The sequence below is a fragment of the Gossypium hirsutum genome, chromosome A02, assembly GCF_007990345.1.
Source record: "Gossypium hirsutum isolate 1008001.06 chromosome A02, Gossypium_hirsutum_v2.1, whole genome shotgun sequence".
Classification (NCBI taxonomy): Eukaryota; Viridiplantae; Streptophyta; class Magnoliopsida; order Malvales; family Malvaceae; genus Gossypium; species Gossypium hirsutum.
Window position 1 is genome coordinate 16,928,811 of NC_053425.1, and position 8,962 is coordinate 16,937,772.

At 34.2% G+C, this 8,962-nt stretch overlaps 1 protein-coding gene and 1 long non-coding RNA gene across 2 annotated transcripts; both read left to right on the top strand.

Annotated features, from left to right (window-relative positions):
- The first annotated feature begins 613 nt into the window (after window positions 1-613).
- On the top strand, window positions 614-2,740 carry LOC107952560 (uncharacterized). The gene is made up of 4 exons (XR_005907823.1): window positions 614-806; window positions 1,358-1,691; window positions 1,786-1,965; window positions 2,165-2,740. It is a non-coding gene; the product is annotated as an uncharacterized lncRNA (long non-coding RNA).
- Window positions 2,741-3,551: 811 nt separating this feature from the next.
- LOC107951392 (GEM-like protein 1) lies at window positions 3,552-6,042 on the top strand. The gene is made up of 4 exons (XM_016886441.2): window positions 3,552-3,907; window positions 3,989-4,090; window positions 4,416-4,687; window positions 5,646-6,042. The coding sequence occupies exons 1-4, from the start codon at window positions 3,619-3,621 to the stop codon at window positions 5,826-5,828; spliced, it is 846 nt and encodes a 281-aa protein (XP_016741930.1). The 5' UTR covers window positions 3,552-3,618; the 3' UTR covers window positions 5,829-6,042.
- Window positions 6,043-8,962: the final 2,920 nt, after the last annotated feature.

Here is an 8,962-nt window from a genome sequence, read left to right on the forward strand (position 1 = left end):
CATAAACCTGAACCCATTTGCTATGATGGCTTCGAGCCTTCTGGCAGAATGCACATTGCTCTGGTATTCTACTTTTTCTTTTTTCTTTGTTTCTTTTTTCTTTTTTAGAATCTTTAAGTTTTTTCCCTCAAAATTTTATAGTCCTCTTATATTGATTTCTCTGTAGATGTAGGGATTGAATCTCAGAATTGAATCAACTCTTTGATGGATTTGATTTATACAGAAAAGCTAATTATGGGTTTGTTTATTTATTCCTAACACATCATAACAGATTGAAATTTGACAATTTAACTTTTTTCTGATTATTTGACTTCAAAGTTTTAGCTTCTTCGTAGTTATTTTATTGATTTTATTGTTTTTTTAAACAATTGTTATATGCATATTTCCCTTTCAATAAATTTATGTTGTTTGCTGCATTTGTTTTCAGATCTAAGTTCTAACATACTTCTTTCATTCACTTTGTTTATTCATATACTATGGCTCTACATTTAGATTTATTGTGTTTCTTTTTAAATGTTGAATTCTTGTGGTCTTCAGATGAAATTAACTCCAGGGCATCAGAGTATTGGCCACTTGTAATGGATCTAGCTCGCAGAAACAAGCTGCCTAGGATAATGAGGTGTGGGGCTAATAAGATCTTTTTGATTTGTTTTATTAATATTTTGTAGTAATTCTTTTGTTGACTCCGAATACAAAATGTGTTTTTCTAGGTGTTGTCAAATTATGGGCCGTAGTGAGCAAGATGAGTTGTCGTTGCCCAAATTCTTTACCCATGCATGCAGTGTGCTGACATATTTTTCCTTAAGGTGCTTCTGCTCTGGATTTTATCCTTTCCTGATTCCAAGGCTTTTAGAGAACTTTAGGTAGATTTATAAGTAAATCTCAATAAAAGTGCGAGTGTCACTCTGTTTCAAGTTACTTCTACGAATTACTCAATTTGTTAACCATATAAATGCTTATTAGGCGTATTTTCTAAGTGATATCCATTGTTTCATTTTCTTTTTCTAATTGAGAATTTTCATTATGACATCATTTGGTATCCTTTTATTGGAGTAATTGGAATTTTTTTCTCAATGTGTCCAAATAAAGAAAGTTCCAATTTCTGATTGAAGATCCAAATTTACTATTATATTCCTCTACATAGCTATTTTAAGTTTGACAGTTTAAGTAGAGAACAACTGTTAAGGATCTCCAGCATTGTTGCTATTGATCTCCTTCCATTTTTCTGCAGTTTATTCTGGACTATTTTTTACAAGCTGTACCCTTGCTTGTGTACATTCTATGTTTTCTTGTAGGTTATAATGTTAATTCAAACTTTTATTTATCTAAAGCTGCTGTAATTGCTTTATGTGGACAGGCGGACATTTGCCAGTTAGGCATGGATCAAAGGAAGGTTAATGTGCTTGCAAGAGAGTACTGTGATGACATTAAGAGGAAAAACAAACAAATTATTTTGTCTCATCGTATTGTCCTACTTCAATATCTATTTTGGTTCTTGAGATCAATTGAATGTGGGGAAAAACTTTTTCAGATTTAAAAACTTTGAGATGCTTGAAGAGTTGGACATAAGTGACAACCAGATCAGAGTTTTACCCGAGTCTTTCAGATTATTGTCGAAATTGAGAGTTTTCCGAGCAGATGAGACTCCCCTGGAAGTTCCACCAAGAGAAGTAATCAAATTGGGTGCTCAGGTAATGCTAATCTAGCTACAAATTTAACTTGCTGGGACCTTTCCTGTTTGATTTCTTATGAGCTACTAACTCATTCAACTTCTTTCTACATTAGGCTGTTGTTGAGTTCATGGCTGATCTCATTGCCAAGAGGGATACCAAGGCAGCACCACCAAAGAAGGAGAAAGGTTTTTGGTTCAGGATTTGTTCGATTTGTTGGACGTTCCAGACCACAAATACAGACGACAACATGTAACCAATGAATTACACTAATCTCAACAGGCTGGTCTCTCAGGTACAATAAATGATGGCTTTAATTTGATTGTTTGCATTGTATGTGTATCAATATTCTTGCTATCCTCTACTATTTAGTTGTCTTACATAAAAAATGTTGATAATTTTTAACTGCTATTAAGGTCTCGGTTTACTAGGGATCATGTTGGTCATAGACTGATGCTTCAAATTGGATTGATTTCATTTGTTACATTTTTCAGACTCATTCCATTCTGAAGGATCTGGTTCACAAGGCTATGAGTGAAACTCCGGTATATTCCCATCTTTGCTTATATTGTTCATGTACCAAATAAAATTTGCCTGCTATTTTTCTATCTTTTGACATTGAGTTTAGTATTCTTCAAGGTTTATAAGAGTCAACTTACCGTCTGTTACTTATTTTGGTGAAACAAATGATCAGTGAATGATTTCTGGGAAATTTCTTTTGTAGCAAAAACGATTATCGGCATTACTGAATGAGGATCCAGCAATCATGGAACGCCGATCCGCTCTTGCGAAGAGACTGGAATTATATAGGAGTGCACAAGCTGAAATCGATACGGTCGCTTGGTCGAAGTAAGAGTGGGTAAATTTAGAACCATGGGGCATGGTATTGGGATCTGTTTTGTTGTATTTTCGTTAAAGCAATATATTTTTTACCATATTTTAGAATGCAAACATCATTTGTTGTGTATTCTAAGTTTCTTTAAAGCTGTATAATATGCAAATGTTTTGCCACTTTATCGCTTATGTGATTTTTCATTCATTAATTTAAGCATCCGAACACATTTTGGAAATAACTTGAGTCTGACCCAAATACCTCTCGATTTTTTCTTTTTCTTTTTGCAATTTATTAATTTAAGCATTTTTGAGATAAATTTTAAAATTACTAGATAAATCCTCTTCCCATGCTTCGGAAAATTAGTCATATTTTGACTAAGATAATAATTATTTTAAATTATACAAATTCATATAAGATAATTTATTAGTTATAATTATTTTAAATTTTATTAAATCATATATTTTAATTAAAATATATTTAATATTAATTATTTCAAATTACCTTTTATAGTATCATATATTATGATTTGAGTAAATTCATATAAGAATATTAATTATTAAGAATTTTATTAAATTATATATTTTAATTATAATATATTTAATAATAATTATATTAATTTATATTTTATAGTATCATATATTATTATTTGAGTAAATTCATATAAGAATATTGATTATTAAGAATTTTATTAAATTCTATATTTTAATTATAATATATCTAATATAATTATGTTTAAATATGATTAAATTATTTATTATTGATAATAATAATCTTATTAAAATTTAAATAACAATAACAATAATCATTTACCAAAACAAATTTATGGTAAGGGTATTCTAGTCATTTTAGTTTTTTCCATTATGCTATTACACCTCTATTCCATTCAACCAAACACAAGATTACTATTACGCCTCTATTCCATTACATTTAACCAAACAGTTAATTTACTATTACACCTCTAATCCAATACACCTCTAATCCAATACAGCGAAACAAACGTAACCAAATTCAACCCCACGACGAATCAATCCTACAATATTCCTTCACGATTTGACCCCTTAAAATATTTTCCATTTCTGTTTCTTCTGATCCCAACATCCATATATATAAATCATGAGCCAGCCAGAGTCCGATCCTAGCAACATCCCCGAAGCCAAACAGTCCACAACATCCTCGGACTCAGCCCGAGTGCCGCCTCTCTGTTCCGATTACGCTCCGTACCCGAAATTAGACCCCAAGCACGTCGCTCCTCCACCGGAGAATTGGACTAACGTTTCCATGGGTTCCCAGTCGCAGCCTAATCAAGGGCCGGCGACGTTCTCTGGCAGCGCTGCTACCACCATGCCGGCTGAGTCGAATCCTTACGTTTCTCCTGCTCCGGTTCGATCATCTTCCGTCAAGAGTAACCCACTTGCTTCACCTTCTACTAAATTTGTTCTTTTTATTTGAATACCATTCATATTTAAGCCCTTTCGTTTAGCAGATAAGATGGGAGCAGTGAAAGAGGTGTTAGGGAAATTGGGAAAGAAAGCGGCGGAGGATACTAAGAAGGCAAAAGAGATAGCTGGGAACATGTCGCAACATTGTAATTATTTCTCTTTATTGACCACCCTTGGTTCCCCTGCACGATAGACTCAGTGACTCTTGAATTTTTAATATGAATTTTAGGTAGTGTTTGAATTTGGATTTCAAAAATACTGTAAATCATGGATAAATAAATATATGTAAATATCAGATTAGTTTTCAAAATTATGGATTTGTTGAATATCTATTTAATAGTTTATACATTTCAAATGTATAGCATTAGGGTATTCTCAATACACGATATCAGTTGATTGGATTATGTTATATGAAGTATATATAATTAGTAAGTTTATGGGTTTTTTTTTTTGTTGTTGTTGTTGCAACAGTGAAAACTGGGCCAAGTTTTGCTGATGCTGCTGTAGGAAGAATTGCTCAGGGTACCAAAGTTCTTGCAGAAGGTGGTTATGACAAGATTTTCCGAACAACATTTGAGACTGCTCCTGAGGAACAGCTTCTGAAGACTTATGCATGTTACTTGTCCACCTCGGCTGGTCCTGTTATGGGAGTTTTATATTTGTCAAGTCAAAAGCTTGCTTTTTGTAGCGACAATCCTCTGTCTTACCAAGTTGGTGCTCAGACTCAATGGAGCTACTATAAGGTATAAGAGCTTATGTTATGCGTTTCAGTTGGTCAAGTCATTGCATCTGTGTCTAATTGGTTAGGGTTGAGTGTAGACTGATTTTTTTAGATTTTACATTCCCAGGCAGTTCCATATATCACTAAAAGGACATGAATTATGGATTTTTTTCCCTTTATTGATTACATGTTTTGAAATTAGCATATCGTGGGCTCAATGCTTGATGATTCTATTTCTATCATCTATGTGGTTCCACCAAAAGTTGCCGATCCCGGATGCTTTGTTAGATTAAACCTTTGCTTTTAAATAAGCATCTGCAGTTATGACTTATGACCTGTTCGAGTTATTTGCTAAAGTTTTGTAGTCCCCTTGTTTCATAAGGTCTTCATCATCTTTGATTTGTTCTTTTTCCTGCTTGGTTACCGTAGTGCTAGTTTTTGAGTTAGTGCTTTTGTAGTTAAAGCTGTGTTTGCTTAAACTTATTAATAAGGAGAAGTTGGTAATGGAATAGGTAAGGCTATTGAAATGAGTTGTAAAATAAGTGATTTTTCTGAGGTAGTTTATGTACCCCATCTTAATACGAATGTTAGATATTCCGTAACGTGTGTTTTGTTTCTTCCTTTCCAATATCCTTCAGTGACAAAATCCAGATATAGAGTTTCTAAATTGCTTCTAACTCTTTTTCTGTAGCAGTACCCTTGTTTGATACCTTTATGCAACACATATCCGGACATGATTCTTCAAGGAATTCTCCAAAAATATGGAAATATTTGAATGTCCTCCTCTTGTTTGGTTTATCAGGATATATGTGTATGTGATTTGTCAAAGATACATCTCTGCTTGTCCGTGTTTGTCAAATTTTGATCCCTGATCGCTAGAACTATGAAACTGGCATCTTACCAACAAGTGACTCAGCTGTTTGGCAAATTTTATTGATCCTTAATTAAACTTGTTGTAACGGTTATTAATGTGATTTTAGGTGGCTATTCCATTACATCAACTAAGGGCAGTGAATCCATCAACAAGCAAGGCAAACTCAGCTGAGAAATACATCCAGATAATATCAGTTGACAACCATGAATTTTGGTTCATGGGCTTTGTACACTATGACAGTGCTGTTAAAAATCTTCAACGACCATTGCAGCCAGCCCGGAGCTCATGATGTTAATATGTTGAGCCAGATTTGTCAGAGTTGAAATAGCATAGTCTTGTTTTACATTTGCATTTATATTCCGATATTCCTTTGTTTCCTAAACTCGTCAGTTGTTGGTGGATATGTTTTACTGATGTCTGTAAGGTATCGGCTTGTTGAATGGTTTAATACTAGATGTGTGTTCATTTATACTTTTTTTTAATATATACATTACCTTTTACAATACCAATGATTCCTTATTAGTATTTATATATTTATAAAAATATTATATACCAAATTTAATTAATAAATAATAATTAAGGTCGAACTAGATTGGATTGACCAGGAAATAAATTTATCTTATTCCAGTTCAATTGCAATTTTTGACTAAGCCCTTCAATGAAAGGTTAATTTTCCTCTCCCTAATAATTATGCAAATATAGTCAGTCCCCACAATTTCCTTCTTTCACCCTTTTTATCTCCTCCACCTGCCCTCAACCTTCTTTAAGAATCCTAGGAGAACCCGAGTAGTTATTAGTTTATAGTCCCCCTTTTCTTGGACTAACAGATGTACCAAAAAAGAAAAAAGAAGAAGAAGTGGGTCCTATTTTCGTATTTACTCATTCCTAATAAATGTATTGGTTAAATGGGATGGCTTAAAGCTTAAGCTGATAGGAGTCCAGTATTAGTTTCAACACGTCTTGAAATGTGCATGTCATTGTCAGATCAACTTTTGATAGATTTGCGCGTGGACCAAAAAATGAATAAATTTATAAAAAAAAGCTTTGAGAGTGGTTCAACCATTACATTTAAATTTAACCAATATCTTACCTTCAATTTGATGCCTCACAATAAACAGTGGGGGGAACTTTTATGGGAGAATCTGGCAGCAATTGCTGTGGATGTTGAACATCTGTGGTTAATCGCGGGTGACTTCGATGCCATTTTGAGTTGTGAGCAAAGACGAGACGAGTTTGAGTCATGTAAAGCCGGATGTAGTCGTTTTAATTCCTTTGTGTTTCTGTTTGGATTGACTAATTTGGGTTTTTAGGGTTATATGTACACTTGGAGTAGGGGAAATCTTTTTCAAAGGTTAGATCAGTCGCTTGGTAATGATCAATGGCAAACGATTGCACCAAACACCTCTATTCATCACTTGCATAAACTAAAATCTATTCGTAGACCGCTACTGGTGTTAGTTAATTCGGTAAGGAGAAGAGAATGGGAGAGATATTTTCGGTTCCTAGCTAGCTGCGGAGTTTCGAGATGCTGTTGCAAAGTCTTTGAAAGCCAACGGTGATATAGTAGAGAATCTTGAAAAGTTCATGCTTCTGGTGCAGGACCGAACAAGACTGTTTTTAGAAAAATGTTGATTGAAAAAAAAGAAAGCAATTAAGGAGTTACTGTGTTCAACGAGCATTAGAGTAGTGTACTTCTATGCGCCTCAGGTTAAGGGAAGCAGATATTCGGATGGAAATTGAGAACATACTAAGCCAAGAAGAATTATTGTGGTTTCAGAAATCGAGGTGTGAGTGGCTTGCTAATGGTGACTGAAATACAATTTTTTTTTCATAGTCGTACTTTAATAAGGTGGAAGTGGAACAAAATTGAAGCATTGAAGATTGAGGGGTCTGAATGGTGTTATGATGATGATCTCCTAAAACAACATGCTATGGAACATTTTTCTTATCTTTATATTGTGGATAACTATTCAATTAAGGATTTCCTTGCCAAGGGGCTTTTTTCGAAATTGGGGGATGATTTAATTGGTTCATTGAATGCTGAGATCAGTATGGAGGAGGTTCATTAGGCCTTATTTAGCATGGCACCTTTAAAAGCACCGGAAGTCGACGATTTTCATGCAAAATTTTATCAAGCAAACTGGGACATTGTAGGTAAAAGTGTCTACAAGATGGTTCATATGGTGTTTATGAGGGGAAATTTGAATCCAAAACTTAATAGAACATTATTGGTTCTAATTCCTAAGAGCATTGCTGCGGACACCACTGATCAATTTCAACCTATTAGTTTATGCACTGTTCTGTACAATATCATTACCAAAACAGTTACAATTCATCTTTAGCAGTCGATGTAAGTATTGGTGAAACAAAACCAATCCAATTTCATAGCATCATAAAGTATCTCGGACAACATCATAATCGTTCAAGAGGCATTTCATACAATGAAGAACACTAAGAGCAAAAAAGGTTGGATGAAAATAAAATTTGATTTAGAAAAAAAACTTACGATTGGGTTGGTGGGATTTTTTGCAAGATGCACTTTATGATGTTGGGCTGTCGAATTATCTTGTGAATACAGTCATGTGTTGTGTATCTTTGGTATCTATGCAACTTTAATAGAATGGTTCTCTTTCCAAGATGTTTATACCAACCAGAGGTGTGCGACAGGGAGACCCCTTATCTCCATACATTTTCATTCTAAGAATGGAACGCTTAGGTCAACTAATTGATTTTGCTATTGAACAGAAGCTTTGGGAACCGTTAATGCTCTTTTGCAGAGGACCAACAGTGTCCCATTTGTTCTTCATAGATGACTTAGTACATTTTTGCAGAGAGGATAAGAAGGGAGCCAATTGTCTCAAACATGTTTTAGACACTTTCTGTCATTTCTTCGGTCATCGAGTTAATCAACAAAAAACCTGGGTCATATTCTCTAAAAATGTGGCAGAGTAGGAAACTACAAACCTTTGTGACAAACTCGACTTTACTAGAGTAAGAGATTTGGGGAGTTATCTTGATGTACCTTTTTTCCATAGTAGAGTTGGAGTTAACACTTTCCAGTTTATTCTAGACAAAGTTCGGAACTAACTTAAAGGTTGGGATGTTCAAAAGTTATCTTTGGCAGGGTGACTTACTCTAGTGAAGTAAGTTTTTCTGATGATACCTAACTACTTCATGGCCACTATAAGAATTCCCATTTCGATATGCAAAGAAATTGAAAAACTGGCTCACAGGTTTTTATGGGGGGCTTCTTCTTTAAGGAAGAAACCATCACTTGTTAGTTGGAAGGATTATTGTAAGCCTATGGTGAATGGGGGACTTGGGATTCGACAACTACAAGATAAAGAAAAAAGCTTTTTCTTATGAAGATTGGATATAATCTAATTGTCAATACTGAAACATTATGGGTTCGAACTTTGAGGA

Bases quoted from the DNA above. Each gene is read 5' to 3' on its own strand.
- LOC107951392 (XM_016886441.2), top strand. From the start codon at position 3,619: ATGAGCCAGCCAGAGTCCGATCCTAGCAACATCCCCGAAGCCAAACAG. The intron at 3,908-3,988 runs GTAACCCACTTG...TTCGTTTAGCAG, and splicing joins TCGATCATCTTCCGTCAAGA to ATAAGATGGGAGCAGTGAAA. The intron at 4,688-5,645 runs GTATAAGAGCTT...ATGTGATTTTAG, and splicing joins CTCAATGGAGCTACTATAAG to GTGGCTATTCCATTACATCA.